Source organism: Thermobia domestica, chromosome 1 (genome assembly GCF_964235325.1).
Source record: "Thermobia domestica chromosome 1, izTheDome1.hap1.1, whole genome shotgun sequence".
Taxonomy (NCBI): Eukaryota; Metazoa; Arthropoda; class Insecta; order Zygentoma; family Lepismatidae; genus Thermobia; species Thermobia domestica.
In genome coordinates, this window is record NC_137454.1 from 174,107,153 (window position 1) to 174,131,145 (window position 23,993).

Here is a 23,993-nt window from a genome sequence, read left to right on the forward strand (position 1 = left end):
TTATTATAGGTGTGTAGGTAAACTACTGGGGTAACGACAAACTGGAAAAATACAGTAAACTTAAAAATAAGCAGAAAATTAAAACTATCTTTTTTTTAAAAAAAAAAAAAAACAATATTAACCGACTTCAACAAAAGGGCTAAAAAATAGAAAATAACAAAAGCTGAAAAGCTGGAAATAATTCATTACCGTTATGTATACAAAATTTCGAAGTTTGTGCAAAGCCAAATATAATAATACCTCATGAAATTATCATCCAAACTAAAACTAATCTTATATTATACATTAATTTGTATTAACTTGTTTGTTTTAACACAGACTTGATTTTTTTTATATATAGATAATGGTAATGAATCGTTTTCTGTTTTCAAACGCTTTATTATTTTCCCCTGTATTTTCTGCTTTTCAGAACTTCTATTATTTTCTACTCTTTAAAGCGTTTTTGTTGAAGTCTGTTAATATATTGTTTTCTAAAGTTTTTATCTCCTTAAATGGGAGTCTGGAAATATTTTTTCCACTGTTTCCGATCTTCAGCTTTCTTCTTTAACACTTAATATTTTCCTTTATCTTTTCAAATCTATCCATACATACATTGACAAACATAAATTGTGATGAATTATTGTCAAGTCATTGTATCTATACAAGATGTAAAAATAGTCTTAAAAATCCATTTTTCTTTAAAAAGTGACTGGATGCAAAGTTATTTGTCCGTATATTTCCCTTTAAAATAATCTTTCTATTATAATTGTATCGAACTAGTGGAAATTATTTATTATTCCACTTATCTTTAATATATAAAAAAGTAAGCATATTTAAAGGAAGTTTGTAAGGTTATTTCAGTCCTTCACAAAGAAACTTGCCTAAAATTTCTTATTGTAGATAATAGTACAACGGAGAGGTAAACTCAAGAGGGTTGTATCGGGAATTCATGTGGCGTCACTTAGCCATTTAATGCTTTATAAGGCTAAGAAATAGTGTGAGCGATGAGTAAGTTAAAACAATATCAGGGTTCGATTCTCTACGTCACTGTTTGAGAAGACAGATAAAACAGTAATGTTGGGTTCTGGGTTCATGTTCCTGTGGGTTACTGTTTGAGAAAACAGGTTTAATAGTATAGGGTTTGATCCCTAAGCGTCCTTGTAATGATTCATGTAAGGAAACAGACTTTCGGACTGGACGATACCAACCTACAAGTACATATGTTAACCAACAGAGAATTACAATAGTGAGAGTCGGGATTCGAACCATAGGTTGTTAGCATTGAATAAACACCGTGTTCGTAATACATTTCCGCTTCCGCATCAGCAGAATCAGCCGACTGTTCCTGTAACGATTACCCAGTATCACGAACAGCAGTTCGGGGGACATTGGGTTAAATATACCTAAGCTTACTCCATATCTTCCGAGAAGGAAAAAAATAGCTCGTAGCACTGCAGAAGCTATAAACATAACAAACAATATGCATGCAGAATACTTACAAGCAACGTACAGAACAAGGCACGATCAGATCCGACTGAAACTTCGCCCAGAGAACATATAATAGAAAAGAAGAAAAAATGCCAAATTAGAGCTGCCCCCATCCAGAAACACCGGAGATATGCTCCGCAACATAACGCACCACGCGACAATATGATATAAGGTAAACGTCGCAAGATACCCGTTTATGTCGGAAACGGAAAGGTTGGGCAGCACCAGGATATCAAGATATTTGATATGCTATAACACTGACTTGGCGGCCATCTTGAAAGCCGCCATCTTGGATATAGCGTAAGGTATTGAAATAGAAGCGGGGTGTATGATATATCAATGTAAGATAAAATGCAAAAGGAAAACCAATGATGTAACCGCGAAAAACATATGTATGATGGTATGGACGGGACGAAGTGTAGAAGACTCGGGCAAAACAAACGTGTATTCGAAGGGCAGAATAATAGGGCAAGACTCCACGATAAATGGTACGCGACAAGTAACTGCAACAGCATCTGTGCATGGAAGTGCATCCGCCTTGACAGATTATGCCTTCCGAGGATATTGGGATTCCGTTTGGAACAGTGAACACCACAATTGCAACCCGCGATACGATCACTCGTTTGGAGACTACATAATCTACAGAGGACTACCTCTTATGGAACAGCAATTCGGCACCTCACTCCGGAGTGTAGGACATATCATCTTGGATTGGTGATCAAAAGCGCAACCTACCTGTGATTGAAACCCACTCCTGGACACCGTTTTGTACGTTTCTTGTTCAATTTTCTTGTTTCGTGTGAACAAGAGACATTTCGGCCCACGTTTGTTTAAACAACACTATCTGAAACAAAGTGCGTACGGATGGGAAAGGCTAGCCCTGTTCTAGCTTACATTTCTTTACGAATGTATCTGTTCCTTTGCACGGTTTGCTACACTGTTTCACGACGGTCCCAAACAGTCACAATATCAGAGAAAGGCATCAATATCCTCGGAAGGCATAATCCGTCAAGGCGGATGCACTTCCATGCACAGACACTGTTGCAGTTACTTGACGCGTACCATTTATCGTGGGGTCTTGCCCTATTATTCTGCACGTTTGTTTTGCCCGAGTCTTCTACACTTCGTCCCGTCCATACCATTACACATATGTTTTTCGCGGTTACATCATTGGTTTTCCTTTTGCATTTTACCTTACATTGATATATCATACAGCCCGCTTCTATTTCAATACCTTACGCTATATCCAAGATGGCGGCTTTCAAGATGGCCGCCAAGTCAGTGTTATAGCATATCAAATATCTTGATATCCTGGTGCTGCCCATCCTTTCCGTTTCCGACATAAACTGGTATCTTGCGATGTTTACCTTATATCATATTGTTGCGGAGCATATCTCCGGTGTTTCTGGATGGTGGCAGCTCCAATTTGGCATTTTTCTTCTTTTCTATTATATGTTCTCTGGGCGAAGTTTCAGTCGGATCTGATCGTGCCTTGTTCTGTACATTGCTTGTTAGCCTGTAACACAAAATATTATTGCGTAACATGCACACTTTTACACTCTCACTGTGATATTACTTGGAATGATAATTAACACTCACTGAATATATATTTGATATATGTGTTTTAAACTTTCGATCATCATTAACGCTCACATTATAATAACAAAAATAAATTTTCCTGGATGTAATGATTAGGCCCCTTCTCGTATTCGCGACGGAGACACGAAAGTTCCGCAAGCGTAATTACGGTTACGAAAGTTGGTTGACCGAAAAACGTAAGCACTGTTCACAGTAAGAAAACTTAACCATCGGAGGTAGGAAATTTATGCTCCATTGCCTTAACTGGTTTCTCCTCGCACGTGTTTGTTCCACCATCCATTGGGGAAGTGCACCTTCAATGAAAGGTTAATTCTTCTTTTAGTCACTCCTTGCAGGATTTCCTTTGAAATACACTTTAACCTAATTTGTGAGTATAAAATAACGTAGTAATGAGTCGCAGCCTTTTAGAATAAGAAAACCACATTTTTCGTGATATATATGCGCTACACTACAATCACAGAATTATAATCTTGAGTGGGATGCATGGTAAAGTTGTCCATCTTCAATCGCATTAGAAATTCCACTATTCGCGCCTTGTGTGAGTGCTACTCTCTTCTCACACAATGGATGCGTAGGAATACACTTCTTAATAAGAAAATATTTCTTGTACAACATTAGGTTTTTAAGCAGTTGCTCTTCTCATGAGTAATAAGTTGGTTCTTGGAGTGTTAAGAAATGAAATGAAATGAAATCTTTGAGTTTTACGTCCCACGGTTATGCCGGTTAGGCTAAAGGAGACGGTGATGATGAGTAATGAATGAAATGGTGGAATGAAGAAAGTGGGAGGAAACGGGAGAACCCCGAGGAAACCCACGAGCACGGTGTTTGTCAACCACAAAGTTCTCTTGGCAGGGGCTGGGATCGAACCCGGGACCCCAAGCACCAGAGGTGAACGCTCTACCACCGAGCCACCGCGGTGGAGTGTTAAGAGTATAATGATTATACTGTTAAACATTAAAATGAATAATGACTGGTAATTGTAAAATATGCAAATTATGAAATACAGTTGGTTGCTTCGCAGTTCAGCTTGTACAGAGATGGGTGGAAGCGTCACATTGTTCTGAATTCTTCTCCCAAATTAGGCTGCGCGAAGAGGGATGTGGGCGACAAACACACACACATACACTTAAACACTTGGAAGAGAGGAACTTCGCAGTTTTGCGTTTCCAAGAATTCCGCCTTGGTGAGCACTGATTCCAAGAAATCCTCTTGTATATACGAGGGTTGTTTAAGGAGTGTATAACGACAGCGTTATAAAGTTCAAGTTGGTTTCAAGCTCAGTTCCATTTTGCCTTAACAACGGTAACAAACAAAGGGTACTTAAATTATTATATTTTGCAAGTTATTAAATTAGAGACAATTTACAAATTCTCACGCCTTTTGCTTCATATTTATAATACAGGACCCTATTTGAGAGAAGATAGTACAAGTATAGATCCACATGTTGTTAAGGAAGTTTACAAGGTTGTTGAAGAGATTCTTGAGGATTGTTGCATCTTTGCGGATCCAAGTGCTAAGTCAACGGATATTCCAGAATCTGTTGGGCATTACTTAAAACAGAAGTACTGGAAATACTTGGACGAATGCTCAAATGACACAAAAGACTTAAGAACTATCAAAGAAGATCTTCACGACTGGCATGTCAGGTATGTACATTTATTTAATATATCGTATATCAATGTAGTTAACAATAGAAATTGCCATATTTCTTCCCAGCATTATCTTCTTCTCTCGTGACTCTTACATTTTACCAAAAGGTTACTTATGGCAAATTGAGAAGTTCCACTAAGGTGTTGCCGTTACCTCTTAGTGTTCCCTCTAAATCAAGCCGTCTTAATATTGTTTACTGTTACTATTGTTCTCTCTGTTGTTTTGGTTTCATCATGTCTTTTTTTTATTCTAAGTACTCTTTCCTCTCTTTATTTACCCTCTTACTGTTTTCAACCTACTTCTTCTAACTCTTCCTTCTTTCTTTTTTGTTCCACCCAGCTAGAGTTATCAATTCTTTTTCACATTCGCATTCCAGGACTTTTAACCGTTTAAGATTCTTTCCTCATGATATCCATTTTCTGCCCTGCATAGTACAATACTCTACATGGAACATTTGGTGAGTTCGGTACACTGTCTCTTTTGAAACTCTTCGTTAAGAAACCATCTGTTTAGGATTTCATTCTTCCTACATGCTTCTTTTCCCATTCTTAGCCTTCCGTGTCTCATGTCTTACTTCATATTTTTACTTATAGGTGTTAAACTAGACATAAGTTCTTCATTATTTGAATTTCCTACCAATTTCTATGATTCTCCTCACTACAACAAACATAGCTTTCATTTTTTTTAAATATTTACTCTCATTCTATTATGTTATGATCTAGATTGAGCAACATGGCCATATCGTCTGCAAGCTTATTTTTTCATCCCTGTTACCAACTGTCCATCCTATATATGAGCCAAATCTTTGTTAATCTTTGTCGTATATATATATATATATATATATATATATATATATATATATATCAATAGTTATTTCTTCTTCTATTGTAATTCTTATTTGTTGTTCATATGTTATTTTTAATCTGTGATTTTATTCCATACCAGTCTGAACGCTCCTATTGAAGTGTCCTAGTTTACACAATTGAAATCGTTCTGTGAATAGATAAACAGCAGTTTTTCGCTTTTCAAAACTGAATCTTTCGTATTAAGTTTGTAATCGCTTTAGTTCTTATCTTTTGTTCACGATTAGAAGAACATTTCTTGCTACATATAATATTGTGCTTCTCTTATTTTGTGCATTCGCATAGCAATGTATGGGCATGAAAATTAAGATGAAATATGTACGTAGTTTAGTAAAAATTGTACTATAGTAATAAACTACTATAATATAATCGTAGTTTAGTAAAAAAAAAAAAAAAAAAAAAAAAAAAAAACGCACACAAAATAAATTTTGCTACAACTTCCAAACATGGGAAAGATTAATAAATGAAAGAAGATAAGAGAATATCAGAAGTGAGTTCAAAATCCAGTGGACATACTTCGGTGGAGTCATAACTATATATTTTATAGCTGTAGAGACATAATTGTGTATAGGATGAACATTAACTTTAAGTGAGTAGCTACAAGAAAGAAAGAAACAAAGAAAAAGAAACTTTGGAGTCGTTCCTGATGAATTGCTGATGTAAGTAATCAGGAAAGAAAAGTAAAACCTAACACTTTCCCCCCCCTTCCCGTGTTGAGTTTTGTATATGCACCTAGAAGAAGATTTTAGGAATGTATAAATGTATGGTAGTCCGTATAAAATATTTTAGAACCATTAGATCATTTATTAACTTCTTGCCTCTTTGAAAACTTTAGCTGATTTGAAATGCCAAGGAATTATGACTCAAGTGAATTTAGTGATTAATTTTGCAACTTAGGAAAAAACTATCGAAAACAGCATTAATTTATTACCTATTTCCAATCTGCACGGAGGAAAACTTATTACAAGACATTTGATGTTTAGGAAAATACTTATTTTTTAATAATGAACAAATATAGACAAATCAATTTATAGACAAATATAGACACTAATACTATTTGATTTGTGTAGGGCAGCATCAGATGTATACATAAATTTTGTAAGAAAATGGAAATATCGAAATATTGCAAAAAAGAGGAAATAATATAATATCGAAAAATATTGAAATAATATAATATCGAAATATAAAAAAAAATATATATATATATCGAAAATCGATCAGTATCAATTCAAATTTTGCGTTCTCGATATTTGATATTTTTCAATTTCGAAATATATCACAGCTCTATCTCTAAGTCAGTTTGAAGCGAGGGTATAACGGGAAATAAATTCCCACGTTCACCTCGAATCCAATCCTTGCCGTCTGATTAGCATGCGGATGCTTTGCTGGTTACGGCACCACGGTTCTGTATGAGCGTATTATTAGTACAAATATATACACACTAGTAGTGAGTTGTCGAGGTAATGAATTCAAATTGAGTAGAATTTGCTAATATGATTTTTGTTAGCGTATTACTTTGTTTTCTTTTTCTCTACGAACACACCCTTATATAGATTTGTCAGTACTAATATGCAATTTTAGTGCTTTCAACGGTGCGTGCTTCATTGTCTGCTGGTATGCTTTCGATGATCGATTATTTTAAGCCGTAGAGAGTACCTCGTAGTCACGGAGTTTGAAACTTATTTTCGTCCTTCAGAAGACTTATTTGTGTTCTCCTTATTTCTCTACTTCTTTTTGTGTCTTTCCCGGATTTATATTAACTCTTTTGGAGAATTTCTTTAAAACTACTTTCAACCCTAAAAAGTCAGAGCCAGTATAAATACCGGCACATACAGTCTCACTTTGATCAAGTGGACTACTCGTGTAATATTTCTTGTAAATATTTAATATTTTTATTGAGTTTACTCTGATACATGCTTCATTTATTTTAAAGATTTCATGTGATTGATAACTCCTGCTACGATCTGAATCAACTCTCAGCTAAAGCTTGGGGTGAATATGAAGCTTGTGGAGGACAGAATTACATGAATTTCAAACATGGATATAGCAGCTTGGTGTACAAATTGATCCAACAATTTCCCGATGGAAGTCTTCGTTTAAATTGCCCTGTTGTTGAAATCAACTGGAAACCACGGATACATTTACATTGTTGTAATGAAAATGCGAGGCAAAGTAAAGAAGACAACAAACTGAAAGAAAATTTTAATTGTGAACAACGACATGAGAACAATAACTGTCTTGGAACTGATCCAGTTTTGCTTCCTACAAATCTCAAAAATAGATCGTCTGCTGAACATAAATATGTCAATTGTTCGTGTGAAGCAGAAACACCTTCAGATTTGCTCCCTCCTGTGCAAGTATTATGTTCGACTGGTGAGAGATTTGGTGGGAAACATGTCATAGTCACTTCTTCTTTGGGATGCTTGAAAGAATGCCACAAAACAATGTTTAATCCAAAACTGCCAGTATCAATGACAAAGGTGAGTATTTTAAATTACTTGTAGATTATGTTGTAAATATTCACTGGTATTATCCAACTGAATAGTGTAGGATTTGTTTAGTGCTACCTAAGAATAAGTGTGCTTAATTTTCTTATATAATCTATTTTAAATTCAAAATCCAACTGCCTCCTGTTCTCTTTACATAAAAAGGGAGTCAACTTAGAAAGCATCCATTAATTGGCTATTTTAAATTTTCACTTGAATGTTTGTATACGTATACCTACACCACAGTTGCTGACTATGCTCTTTGTTTTGAATCGAGGGCAAACTGAAAAGTAATGCCTCCTATTTTTTAATGTGAAAACTGTTGAAATAACGCTTTAAAACAAACGTATATACATTACTAGAATTTTAATTTACAGGCCATAATAGTTATTTTTCCATATAATCGCCCCTGGCAATCAACACACTTATGCCAACGTGTGACCAGTTTCACAATCTTCTCATTATAAAATTTTTCATCTTGACGGATGGATCCATAATCTGACTTCTTATTTCACTGCATCGTTAGAATCAAAATAGTCTTCTCAGGCGTTCCGTGATTTTTTTAAAAGGATGAAAATTTGATGGAGTCAGATCTGGACTGTGTGCAGAATGAGACATGACAACGAAACCAAGGTGTTTAATCTCTCTCTCTCTCTCTCTTTTTTTTTTTTTTTTTTTTTTTTTTGTCTCGATTGCATTAGCGTGAGGGTGAACTTTGTTGTGCCAAATGAGAGAGTCTGTGTGTGGACGAACTCGTCGAATTCATTCTTCAGTTCTGTAAGAGAATCTTATAGTACTGACCAGAATCAATAGTCGTGCCAGATCAGAATCGATAGCCAGATCAATGATTTTGATTTCTTGTATTTCAAATATATGCTTATCTGCAAACAATAAAGTTTCAGGAAGACTGAGGTCCTACTAGCCACCCCCGTGCTGCGGCCTGATTCTTAGACAGGAATTCCATGTGCACTATACACGAACCTGCTAGCATTCTATTAGTATGACTTTGCTTGGCGATGCCTTAAGATTTTTTTCTTTTTTCTTTCTTTTTTTTTTTGGGTGATAGTACAGGTGATATTGCCTGCATTTGTTCCCATGATATGACACACTTCAAAGCAAGCTTGCCTTGTTTGATTCACTGGTTCTCTCGAATTAGTTCGTAATTACTGTTGGAATGTAGTTCATCCGCTGCAATGCGCTGCTTTCCATTTCGTTGTTTATCACCAAGGCCAGGTTTTCTCTTCGTGTTTCCTGTATGAGCACGAACAGTCCAACGCCTTAACGTAATGATGTCTACACGGTTCTCCTCGTAGGCAAGCGTCATTCACCGATACGTGTCAATAAGGAACAGATTTGCTGCTGTGAGAAATTCGATCACTACGCGCTGCTTCAGCCATACTGACCTAGTATTTCACATGTCGCTATGTTTCTTGCTATAGCTCTTGAATCGCAGTGATCATCATTTTGAAACTTGCAACATATCAATAAGAAAAGTATCATTAATGTAACGCAATGGTACTCACAACCAAATACTTGCTTACATCCTAGAAAACAAATAGGAGAAATTACTTTTCGGCATGGCCTCGTAAACTAATAAATTTCAAAATTCTGGATCAAAAGCGATACTACCTTTATGTCATGGACTTCAAAGGCATTGATTTTCTATACAATAAAAGAAAATTAGTAGTTAACACTAAAGTTATACTGATTATATTTTTACAAAAATAAATTATACTTATGTTTTCTAGGCCATCGAAGAAATGGGATTTGCAACAATTAATAAGATATTTTTAGATTTTGGAAAGCCATGGTGGACAGCGGGCTTCAAAGGGTTTCAAATTGTGTTTCATGATTATCTTAATGTAATACCTTCAAGAGATGAGGTAATTGATTTTCCTTGTATGTTGCAATTCAAACTAGAGATATAATTGATTTTGAAAATTATACAGTCGGAAATTGAAATCCGAGTATGAAATAAAACATTGAAACAAGTTGGGAGGTCATGATACGTAGAATGCTTGTGCAGCACACACGAAGAATACATTTCCTATAGATAGACATGGAGCTATTCACAACCCTTCATGTTACTGAAAGAAAAAAAAAATGTAGTGGTGTGTGCTAAGAGTGCAAAATGCCTCAAAAGCGAGAGCCATATGAATCGAGACATTTTACTCAATTTACGTTAGATGGTGTGATAGGTTTTCGAGATAGTTGCTTTTCGTATCGTCAGATTGCCCTTAGTTTGGTTCAGATATCCTATTGGTATCGAACGATTTGCAATGGTTCCGAGAAGGGCACTTCAGTCAGAATACCTGGATTCAGTCGAAACCGATCACTGGAGAAAGAAAAGAGACGGGCGCATTTGCAGGCTGCCGTGACTATTTTTGTTCATTGAGAAAATTCGAAAGTTAATCGTTATAACTGATAAAACTACCTTGAAAGCCAATTATAAAGCGAAATGTTCTTTTTTCAATAAAACAAATACCTCTTGTTTTGATGTCTATGCATGCAAATAGGTAGGCTCTGTATATTTGCTTATTTATTAACGGCAAGATTCATAGTAACTCAAAAAAGTAGGTTTATGAAGAAAGGAAAAAAAAAAAAAGATTTAAAAAACTTTCCGAAGGATGCTGCCTTATGTTGAAGCTGTTTCTCCGTTACTTATTTATTTGGTACATGCGATGTGGTATTTCGTATTTTTTCTGAACACTGTATATGTCATACAAGCCAACATGATCAATTATTAATTTCATTATTTCTGGTATGTGAGGGCGGATCCTGGACGGACTCCTGGGAAGGTAGGGGAAAGATTATGTTTTCTCTTTGACCAGGCTTTTGTAGCACTGGTGCCTGTGCCGCTGCCCTCTACCTTCCTTTTTGATCCACCTATGCTGGTATAAGCGAACATCAGCAAAGTTAATTCTTGTTCATATAAAAGTTTGAACAATCTTACTTACGTATTTTGTATAGCACTTCTACAATGCCAGAATCTTAGAAATGATTTCAAGTTTGCCATGCTTGTTTTATAGTTTATGATCCAAAGGTTTCTCGATCACAAAGTAAAGTTCCTTAGTGTAAATAACATACGGATATTGTTGGAAACTGATTTTCATTATGCGAAAAGTAGTTTTTAAAATATCTTGAAAGAAAAAAACTACTCTTTTTTTTTTTGATTATGTACTTTGTCTAAAACTACCATTTGAAGGTTGATGTCATTAGAAAAACGTGAGACCATCCTCTTTTAAGATACAGTTGTATAAGATTATGTTATTTGTGAAAAGGTACTTTCACATTGTGCTCTACGAAAAGTCACTTTTGAAATCCAAGATCTTACATTTCGGCCTTAATAGCTCATTGAATCAAGAAATAATTTTACAAGTTTTATGTTTTATATAGTTTTAGTTTTAGAAATATTTATCGTGTTATGTATGTTGATTTATTTTCTATTATCATTACAGAATCAGGAAACTGAGTTAGGAATTCACTGTGTGGTGTAAAAGGCAGTAAGCTGGCCATACTATTGTGTCGTTCCATAGAATGAAATAATAATGCAAAAGTAACTAAAACAGTTGATTATCACATGTCTGTCTCTTTACAGTTGTTGATTGACTTCAATTTATAATGCAAAATTTTTCGTTTCGAAACCTAACGTACACAACCGTACCTCTAAGATAAGAACTGATTCGTTTTTAGATTAGAAGTGACAAATAAGAACTGATTTTTGCCTTTATTTTAATTTTTAGTACTGTTTTCTTTGAAATGACGAAGAGAATTTCAAATATGATTTCCGGATGTAGTTATTTAAGTATTAATAAAAATAGTTATTTAGATTTTCTAAAATTGAGTTTCCATTGCTTGAAGTTAAGCAGTTTGTTTGATGTTATTTATTCTGACAGCCTTCGTCGTGGTTGCGTGATATCACTGGTTTTGACGTACTTCAAAATCAAATTGGAATTCTTTTGTGTTGGGTTGGTGGACGTGGAGCTGAATTAATGGAAGAATTGAGTGACTACGATGTGGGAAAGCACTGTACGGAATTACTTCGAAAGCATACAGGAAATCAAAGTATACCTTTACCTAAGCAAGTAATCAGGTATGAATATTTTGTCCTTATTTAAAGTAAGAATAACGTATACTGAAAATTGTGTACTTGTAAAGTAGGCAATAACAAGTCAATGTCGTTATAAAATTTATTCAGTGTTTTTTCCGTTTTGATGGTTTGTGCGGATACTCCTGTTATTACTGTGGGTTTATTCGACGATTAATTTGTACCCTCGTTTCCTGATTAAGATGTTAAAACATATTTCTGAATTTAAAAAGTCTTAGAATATTTATAAAATAAAAAAGTTTTCTGATATTGTAAAATAAAATAATGAGATTATGAGTTTCGAATTCAATTAATGAGTTTAACATAACAAATTATTGTGCATTCTCTCAAATTGATTTTCTTCCTGTATATCTGTTTTGTGTATTAAGCAAAATAATATATTCTTTACACTGTATAATATACTCTTTATCACAAATAGAACTTATGTATGATCAAATACCTTCAGTCTTTTAATCATTGTTATGCGTAAAAGAAAATGTGTTAGAAGATTGTGTCATAAAATATTAGCGATTGTAAATTAATAACGTGTAAATAATTAAGCTGTATGTTGCTATGTGTTACGCTCAGAAGATTGCCAATTCGAGACTGTATTTTATTTTCTCATAGACTGCCCACCCTTGCTAAACTGCCCATACAAACATATGACCTAATGAGAGATTTTTTATGTTCAACTGTCCTATAAAAAAAAAAAGCAGCAAACTGTATTACGTTGAATTGAATTGATTTTGAGTTTAACGTCCTTTTAAGCAGCGAGACTATATGAGACGTAAACCTACTGATTAACGTGGAATCCGAACCACATGAGCTCCCGCCGGGAATCAAACCCGGGTCTCCCACGCAAAAGGCGCTTACAATAACCACTTAACCACGAGAGAACTCCAAACTATGTTACAAATGTTACATATATATATATATATATATATATATATATATATATACAAACGAAAGGAACAAAATTGAAAACATTTTTGATTTTATTTCTCGAGCATTAAAGCTAATTGAAGTTTGTAATTTTAGCGTGTAGAACCAGACGAGCTTGATATCCCATCTGGCATCATTGTTACACCTTATATATCTAAATATATAACATTTAAATAATGAATACGATATATTTCAAGCAATCTTCTGTCAAATAAAAGTTGAGTTCATTATCGTTTCTTTAAGTGAAGTTATATGGATGAGAAAATAGGAAATTACCTCCCCTCTAATTGTTCAGGTAATTATGTATTTTACTACACAATTCAAAATTATACATCTAACTATTATGGCGACTCACACAATTATATATTATAAACATTTCCTTGACAACGAATATCATCACCATAGCAACGCACTAATAAAAAAATGTATATCAATCTACAGATATTACTTACATTATTTCTTTCTTCTTCTTCTATTTTGTGGCTAGTGCTTGAGCACTGCTGCCTTGATTACTAACGTAATATACAACATACAATGAACGAAATATACAACATACAACGTTATCGTTGTAAGTAAAGATGTGTGAGGTTCTATAAACTACACAAAAAATTATAGGTTTTTCTTCTTCATAGTCTTAATTTTAGTGGCTCCCACGTGGATTAATAATCAACAATAAGTAACAGTGGGATAAGAGTTACTGATTTTAGACCCCTTAATATAATGCAATATACTTTTGGGATACAAAGTTAGTACTTAATTTTAAGTTTAGTTTTATTCTATTTATGACATTGAAAGGATGTCACTGAGGTTTTATAACAATTTTATCGCGCACAGGAGTTTATATTTACATGGTCACTGAAAATTGAATTTCTGTCCTTTCTGTTAATATAAAAATTAATAATTTATCCGGTAAATAATTGTATAACGTCCACAGATAATATGAAGTGAGGCCAGGAAGTTCTTACCCTCACCGTGATAAGAGATGTGCTATTAATGTAAAGAAGAAAAGCACAATGATAGTTTGACACCTCACTAGTGTGCAAATTTGTATGCTTACAAGTTCGGTTGAACTGATATTACAATCAGAAAACTTGGCGGAGGCAGTATGTTGGACAAGTCGAATTTCGAGTTTCCTCCGTCTTGAAGAAAATCGATACAAGAGATACAAGAGGAGATGGCAGCTGTGTATGGTGAGAAATCCCGCCCATCTTATGGTACAATGACTTATTGAAAGAGAGAATTCAAAAGTGGTTGCACAAGTTTACAGAATGACCCCAGAGAAGGTCGCATCTCAACAGCTATGGACCCACACGTTATGGCAAAAGTTGATAAGCACCTAGCGCTTGAAGATAGATGTAGCAATTAATTGTTTAGCAAGGGAGGTGAACAATAGTAGGGTGTCCGTTCACACAATGGCATTCTGTGTATGGGCCAAGCGAGTTTTCCGATTGTTGACATCTTTCCAGCAATGTGTGCAATTGTATCTAATTGACCTTGAAACTACGGAAATATACCTTCCACCATTACCAAAAAGCTAAGTGCAGCATTCATCCAGCAAGGTAATGTTTTCCGTGTTTTGGGACCGTAAGTATGTGATCATGACTGATTACTTACAAAAAGGGGCTACAATCACAGGAACTGTTTCATATTACGGGAACGCTATCAAAACAAATATGCAGTTTGCTTTTGAAATGAGTGTTGCTGCTAGCGGAACACTTTTTGTGCGCCAATGTGCTTACGAACCTTTACTTCACTTAACATCTTCACCCGATCTGGCTCCATACAATTAGTTCCTCTTCCCAAATAAAAAGAAACATTTTCGGGGTTGGCGTTTTGTGGATGATAAGGAGATTAATGCGGTAAAAACCTGGTTTCCGTCCAATTCCGCAGTATTTTATGCAGATGGTATTAACGAACTGATCCATGCATGTGCAAAATGTAAGACGACAACGAAATGAATATGTAGAGAAGGACAAGTCCGTGGACCAGATTGCAACTCCCTAGTTCCTCTCTATCATGATAAGGGGAAGAACTTCCTGACCTTTCTTCACATAACTTAGTAATTGTAGTGTATTAACTTGCGTTTTCGTCTGCTACAATATGCCATTAATTGTAACTCGTTTAGTTTCCTTTACTTTTAATTATAGATTTAAAAGGTCCGAAATTTATTTTTGCGGACGGGTCCTTATAGTTATCGTTACGCTACCAATTTCTGACATTAGGAAACACAGAGATGTAAGGCGATTATTATGTGGGACAATATCAATAAAGGAGCACTAGAGCTTATGAGCGAGCTCACACAGGAAAATCAATGATAAACATGCAAAAGAATTTTGCAGTAAGGTTTAACAAGCCTTCCCAATGACGATATTCCAATGGAAGAAGCTTTTCTGAAACAGGTTGCATTACTGCGGACCTGTACGTGGAAAAGAACAGTTCTCTTTTATAAAAGTTATGGCATACACACAGACATTCTGGAATAAAATATTATCCATAGGTTCCTCAGACGACATGTATCTTCTGTTATAATACTTTCTTCACTTCAGTTTCACCAACACTTATATTCGTAATATACATAGAAGGAAATGAAACTTACGGTCCATCCTGTATATCATCTTAAAAGTTTGTTGCATTATTCTGATTATCACAAAGTAACACTAAGCTGAAGTAGTGTGTTTTTGTACTGCTTTCTTGTTTTCTGTACGAATATTTATCTTTCAGATCCCGCTGGCACAGCAATCCATTCATTCGAGGAGGATACAGCCACACAACTTCTATTTGTGATACATCTGGGAGCAATGCTTCTCATTTGGCTAACCCAGTATGGTCAAGTGTATGTAGTAGTGATAATCGGACAGAAAACAAGGTATGCAAATTTGTACGAATGGATAAATATTGTTTAAGATAGCGTTATAGTGTGCTTTCAAAATGCTAGAATCGATAATTCGTTAAGTATATAGCACGAATCGCAAGTGATGCTTTCAATTCATTACGGAGGCGAAATTTCTGCCTCAAAAGTTTACCACCTAGAATTGAGTTGACCATTGAAAAACACAAATAACCTCTAGTTTTCTTTCCTTTTAAGTGATGCATAGATAGCAAAAGTAGTATGAATTTATGTCATCTGATTGTTTAACGTAATAGTATTGGGTTGGTGCGACTTAAATATCCTTCTTTACGCAACGCAATCAAAGTCACGCGTACAACGACCAAACTCCGTACTTGTACAGACAACGGGTTAGAGTCTACAATCAGTCAGGGGACAGTGTGTTGTTAAACAGGATCGTATGAAAATGCGCATAATTAACACACAATTGCAAATTATTTTCCCTTAAAGTTAAAACTAGGACATTCTGCATATTTAGCCGCGAAAAACACTAACAGTATATTTGAGCCGGGAATGCTAAATGAAATGTTGGTTGGTGAAATCTCAAGCCGATGACACAACATCGAAAAATAAATAAGGTCTGTAGCCACGGACCAATAGCTTGTTGTAATGAGCTCCTTAGAAACACTGTGGAAGCGGACCCTGGAAAAAGTGTTCGAACAATTATAAACAAGTTAGGAATACACTATACCACTGTTACTTGGGGACTCTGCGTAGTCGGTAAGGTGATAAAACTGGTGTCACTGAGTTCACACCAGCCAATTAGGATCGCCCCCTGGAGGACATAAGTCACAGACGCTACATCACAAAATCTGTCATAAGAGCTTTGGTCGTACAAGCTACTGGTCATAGACGCTAACAATCAGTGCAACCACTTTATCATAGAAATTAGTCATACAAACCACATTTACATTCAGTCATAGCCGCCACGTGCTATAGTAGCTGTATTAGACAAGTAGTTCAAGGTTGGTTATACAAGCTCCTGATCAGTGAAGTCACTGGTGGTCACTGACACCCACGGACATGGAATCCACATATATTCAGTATTGCCAAAGTGAAAATTTATTGTTCTTTGTAGAAATAATCTCGTAATGCCTTAAAAAGCTTATCCTATTAACGACTTTCCAATTTTACTTCCACCATGCTGGAATAGATATAAAATGTGGCTGCCTCCATATAACGACTACTTAGTGTCCTACAGATATCGTTTTCTGATGTCATAAATATTTGAAAGTGGTACACGGGCAGTCGGATATTTTAATCAACTCAATGTGGTCACTAAAATTTGGATTTCAATTAGTATTGTATGTTGTTCCTCCAATGATGGGTCTCACAAATAATAGTATGGCGAGCAAAATACCAACGTAAGTTATCAACAAATGCTTAAAAAATATAATCATGATCCTTTTGTATTTACGTGGAGAAATATAGTTTATCTTGAGATGTGTGCAGAAAATGTTACATTGTGTATCTTATTCCGATTTATTTTAACTATCATACATAGATGTATATAGTTTACATCATTGAAACTTAAATACTACTACTACTGCTAAGTTACATTCACACAAGATTTGAGAGTTTTGAGATGAAGTTGCTCTCCTGTTTTGAAATAACGACGTCAGTTTATGTTAACAGCAATTCCCAGGTAACTATTTGATGTTATTTAATGGGTTGCTTTACAACAATGCAAAATAAATATTTGCTTTGTTGAACAACGTTGCTGTGGTTAGAAATTCTAATAAAGATGAAATGAACAAAGGACAATGGAGCAGGTCCGATAGTCCACAGAATAAATATGCATTTTCAGGTATGTGTAGTACGTTAATTAAATTTTAGAAAAATGCTGTGTAAGTTACTAAATTACACTAGCATTTTACTTTTAATAAATATTGGTATTATGTATTGTAATTGTAAAGACAGATTGTATATAGGCCTATTCAAAATTATTTTGATGATTAAATTTGCTTGCCAGAACTCTGTGATAAAAGCTAGCCAAATAATAAATAAATAAATAAATAAGTTAATTAATTAATTAAATTAAATTAAAAATAATATTTAAAAAATCTAGTGTTGACCCCCTTTGAAGCACATGATGCTTCAACGCCACGTGACATGGTACCCAGTAACGCCAGTTAAGTTGTCGATGACGTCCTGCGACTAGTAGTATCATTTATCATAGAGTATCGTAAGTAACTGTTGTGTGGACACTTATACCTCAAGTAACTGTTGTTTGTGTTTGTACTTTAAATTACTTTATTCGGTCATTTCTCATTCCCAATCATCGCAAGAAACTTCATAGAAACCTAATTTAGCCAAAAGTAAAATATATTACCAAAAGAAATCTTTATCATGACTTGAAAAATAAATCATTTACTAATGTGTGCAACTTTATTTCAGATAAATAAACTGTATAATTATTCATAATTGTTACAAGTAGGCTCCTCTCCATGTAACTTTTTCTACGAAAAATAAAACTCCGTTACTGTTTACTACACTGTATTTACAGGAATGTCGTCATGGATACGCCTCCGATTATCTAAAGTAAGCAGATGCTCTGTTAGCTTAATATTAGATTGTTTATTCTCAATGCATTCACATTTCGTCATTCGTATTGTAGACTTCCTACAATGAGCGACAAACAGGATTACAAGGGAGGAACAACTTATTTTATGTTTTATTTCTCTCTATTCACAAGCCTTTACGTATCTTCAACATTTTACGTACATAACATCATTAAATTCAACATATCTTGTCCTTTTCGTATCGCTTTATCCATTTAGTAAGCGACAATGGTATTTGTATTGGATTTGACTCAAAGTACACTTTACTTGACCGTCCGCTGGAAGTAACCGTCTGAGATGGTAAACAAAGTTCTAAAAACTGACTACAGCACTGCGAAGAAACAGACAAAAAGTAGGGAGAGAGTAAATCTCGAACAATTCTGTCGCCAGTAACAGTTTGTAACCAGTAGAAACCTTTCTTGTACAGAACTCTTTGATGCGTCAAACGAAGAACTATTAAAGCAACTTGTTTACCGTTCCGTGTAAAAGGGAACATTGACGTAGACTTCTAAAAAAATTGAGGTGAAATGTTCACTTTGGAAAACCTGCAAATTGTTACGCATGGAAAACATGAAGCGCTAATAGAGGTTATATACAAGGCTTAAATTTGTAGTGACAGTCATAATTTAACAAATGAAAAAATTATTTGTAACGTATATAACACTTTTTGTTTGTTTGTTTTGGGTTGAATACTATTAAACTATACTCGAAATTAAAAAGGGTCGGAGTGACCTATATAAATGTCTGATTTCCAAAGTAAAGACCTACTGAACTAACTAAGCAACAAAACGAAGATCCAAGAATAGGTAAAAATCGAGGAGTGGGGATTAATTCTTGTCTAGACAATGGTGACAAAGGAAGCCGCCAATAATAAGATGCCATGACAGACAAAAAGAAGCCAACAAAGGGAAATCACGTCCAATAAAAAAAAAGGTATATGACTTTAAAGAACAAATTTGTAACTACTAAAATATGACCGAATTGGAAATTAAAATATTAATGCAACTTTGGTAAAAGTTAATTCAAAATTAAATATATCATTTTGACAACAAAACAGTTAAAAAAAAAACAGAAAATATAACAAAAATTAATAAAACTACACGAAATTTTTAACCTAAGCTTAAAAGCTACCTTAATGCTATGAACTGTAAATTTTCTTTTGGAAACAAAGATACATTTTATCATCGATGTTGACGTAGCAAGTAATGTAAAATATTCAACGTAAATTGATATTTAAATATTAATAATGTCGGCAATAATAACTAAATTTCACATTAGAGTGGCTATACACCATACGAAAAAGGAAAACAAGATTACCTACTTTTACTGGAAAAATATATACTCTTACTTCTGTACTTAATTTGTCATTTCATTCACTCTACTACTGTCATTACATTTATTGAATTAAAAAAATATAATTAGCTGTGGAGAATAGTCATACATGTTATATTGATATATATATATACATGTTATGTTGATAAGAAAAATAAAACGTTCCTTTTTGTGCTTCTTACAATTACTGACGAGAATATTTTATTCAAAAAAGGAGAGATAGATGAAACGCAAACTTTTAAGTCGTTTTATTTAGATGCAACAACTTAAAAGTTTGCGTTTCATCTATCTCTCCTTCTTTGGATAAAATATTCTCGTCAGTAATTCTAAGAAGCACAAAAAGGAAGGATTTTTTTTTTCTTTTTGGTGACAATCAAGCTTCAGTTCTGCCAGAAAGCAAGAAGCGCGTTTAATGGCATCGTTCCTTTAAAAATAAACGAATTCTAGGGAACATCTTCCCTCCAAATACATGTATGTGCATGGATCCAGGATTTTATCAAACGAAACCTATGTCAATGTTTTAACTTAACCATCCTGAACCACTATCAAGTGCCAATGTTTCATTTTATCTAGTACAAATTTAGACCACAAAAGTAGAGTTATAGGCCTTATAGCTTTTTTGAAAAATACATTTATTTAAAAACAAAATTGTTCTGCAGGTGATAAAACCATGTTTCTAATGTTTTATTCCTTTTACAATCTCTCTAATTGAATGCAAAGTTATTTGCCAGAGAACAGTAATTATAGCGGATCTGTCGACCGATTAGAAATTAAGCAAACTAAATTTGTTCTTTCCGTGTCTACAAAAAGACATACGTTGAATTAGTACAAATTGTAATGTCATGTAATCGAAACTACTTTGACAGAGAGCATCATACTTGTGTATTGATCTTCTCTTCACGACTTTGCATTAAGGAGACAAGCGTTTGAGTCTCTGAGACTCAAGCATTTTGACTTCCTACTAATTTTGTATTCATTTCTCTGTTAGTATCTTGATGCGATTAATTGGACTCAATCTAAATAGATCATTAACCCTCAATGTAATTAACTCGTGATACAATATAGATTATGTAATTCAAAGGACTTCAGTTTGATTTTCATACATATGAAACTTAATACCTTATTTTAACGAAATGATTGTCACGTTTAAACCTTTTTTGCATCTAGACTCAGCTTTGGCAAAATGAACTGCCTTGTGATTAAGTATAATAGCTTGACAAAATTATGTAAAGAGGAAAATGGCAATTAATAAAATATGTAAATGAAATTAAGGAAATTTGTATATTCATTAACAAATATATGAATTCGGTTTAGGAAATATGTAATTTTCATTTTATGTATGTTACACATTTACTTTGATTTAGTGCTTTCTAAATGTTTGTCGCATTTCCAAAAGTACACAACAGTATGTACATATACGTATATTACAGACAAATAATTATTTTGAAATTCTTCTCTATAATACGCATGCATTATACAAATCGATTTTGTTTCAATTGTTTATTTTCACTTTGGTTTTGTAGCATCCTACAATATTACTTGCTGGAGAAGCTGTTCATCGTCGATATTTTTCTACTACTCATGGTGCTTACGAATCTGGTCAGGAACAGGCAAGAGTGATTTTAGACTATAAGAGTAAAAGTAGTTCTACATGAGCTGTAGAAAATGTTGATAATTCTGTTAATCAAGTTGTAGAATCTTTATAAGTACGACATCATACTGTTGTTCGATATGATAATATTTTGCTCAGATTGTAATAATGTTAGTGTTTTATCATAGACAATCTGTGTTAGAAAAGAATTAAATCAATTTAAATTCTATGTTTTATAATCTTATACACTTATATATATACAAAGGTTATAGAATTATCTATCTATATATTGTTATATGTAAATCATGAAAAGGTTTGTTGTTTAGTATGCCAGTATAACTGTAAACTTGATATATGTTGATGTTTTTAAATACATCATTTATTCTTTTTTTCCCACTAGGTTTCAGTATTTTGTTTGATTTTCAATTAATATCATGTTATGTTTGATAATATAGTTTAACTGGATGTTTTAAGTATAGAACATAATGGTATGTAATATTGTTAAAGTTTGACAATGAATTAGGTTTAATATTTTTTAGATGCCTAATTATATTTTCGAGCAACAAAAATTATTATTATTTTGAATTGAAGCTAATTGAATATATATTTTATTGGTGCTATTGCTTTCGTGTGATTGAATGGTTATCTATCTTCAAATTAGATATATCAAAAACTCACTAAATATCTTTAATGAAGTTCTACTAAAAGCCTGAAATTTCGTGAAAGAATATTAAAGGTTCACAGGACATTTTCATACTACGTGCCATATAATCTAGTCTTATGTCATAAAGAGAGGAAGTCCGTTGGTTTATTTGACATAATCTTCGAAACTGTTCTATCAATGTGGATGTTTTTTTCATTATCTGAAAGTAGGCTTCATCTGAATATAGACTACCTATCGCCAACCTAGGTACATGGAAGAACTGGGCTATAGCAAGAAAGAAAGAAAGAAAAAAAGAGGAACATGCACAAAAAGAGCTGATTATTCCGTAGGAGATTTTAGTATTATTGCATATTGCCTAACAACTGTAGGACATAAAGGTACATTCATTTATAACAGTTCAGAAAGTCCGCCCGAAGGGTTGAAGAAATGGAGAGCCAATAGTAGATAGAGGAGAAGGGATTATTAAATAAATAAATAAATAATCAAAAAAAAACTATTGGATTTAATTGCTCGGAATTTAATGTATGGGGCATTTTAATATTCACAGTATAGATAGTTCATTAACTAGCACAATGTGGGTACAAGTTCAATATCAATTTAAGCCATATATTTTTCTTGCAGATTTGTAACATGTTGTAGATTTTTGTGTAAACTATAGATATATTAGCGTGTCATTTTTATATTCAAAGATACCGTGCCATATGGACTAATTTCGTCAAGTACTATGTATTTTTTACTGATTTTTCCCTTCTGTTTCTGTCTAATGATTATTACGTAACTGTTCTTATTAAGTGATATTTGATCGTAATAAGTTATTATTCAAAACTAACTACTAAGAGCGTCAGGTGTTTGCGAATTATAATGTATAACCCTATCTTGTATTTCTGATAAATAATGACGTTTATTCGTACAAATCTATTCGTCCTCCCGAACTGTGTTATTTTTGTTCTTGTTATAAAAGATGTATTTATTTTTCTAGGTAAATACTATTTCAAATTTAAATAATTTTTAACTCTTTTTTTTCTAATGTTTTGTACTTCATATTTTGTATATTTAGAAAATGCATTGATTGCATAATAAAAATTGACTCAAATACATGTAAGAAATGTTGATGTGGAAAAAATTGTACAAATCTAGTATATTATGTAGTTTCTCTTGAATTAGATCATATATTTTAAACTGCAGGTCTACTATAGAATGAACTACGTTGGTTAAGAAAATAGGGGTGTATAAGTCTTCAGTTACAAAATACTAATGTTACAAGTTCGTTAACAGAGATTGTAACATAGAACAGTGATTTTGACATAATAATATCAGCTTCAGTTAGTAACGATTCCCATGGGCATTTTCTAATATGTTTACAGCAATACACGGTGATTACTTGCTTTCATTCTTTGTTCAGTATTATTGCTCTAGTTGAAAATTCCAGCAGAAATGAACATGGATGAAGAAACTCTGAATTAGATCCTTAAATATACATAAACGTGAAAAGTGTGTGATATGTTCATTGTTAATAAAATTAGTGTGAATATTCTCTAAATTATGTTAGTACCTTCCTCTTTGTGATTGTTTTTTTTTTATTTATATTTTTTGTTTATTAAGTCAGACTGTAGATAATCTAAATTTTGTTTTTGTTGAATTTTCTCGTTGAAATTCTGTGATGAAAGTTGCTCCTTGAATTTATTTATATTAATATTATGTATTAGGATTTAGTGTTTACATCAACAAGTGTTAATGCTTTGTTCTGTATTTGTAAGCGTATTTTTATTTTGGCAACAACCAAATTTGTAAACAATATTTCATCGAAGAAATCAAAAGTAGCAATAATATTACAATTGCCAGTTTTCTGTTATTAATTATATAT

The 23,993-nt window shown here is 33.6% G+C and overlaps 1 protein-coding gene across 2 annotated transcripts in view; it reads left to right on the forward strand.

The window, feature by feature from the left end:
- Positions 1-23,752, forward strand: part of LOC145691148 (uncharacterized) — a 202,866-nt gene extending 179,114 nt beyond the window's left edge. For both annotated transcript variants that reach the window (XM_081766877.1, XM_081766878.1), the window contains 6 exons: positions 4,469-4,712; positions 7,513-8,059; positions 9,814-9,948; positions 11,962-12,158; positions 15,816-15,960; positions 21,398-23,752. In XM_081766877.1, the coding sequence (XP_081623003.1) occupies positions 4,469-4,712; positions 7,513-8,059; positions 9,814-9,948; positions 11,962-12,158; positions 15,816-15,960; positions 21,398-21,529 (1,400 nt within the window). In that variant the 3' untranslated portion in view covers positions 21,530-23,752. The remainder of the gene's footprint in view (positions 1-4,468; positions 4,713-7,512; positions 8,060-9,813; positions 9,949-11,961; positions 12,159-15,815; positions 15,961-21,397) is intronic.
- The last annotated feature ends 241 nt before the right edge of the window (positions 23,753-23,993 follow it).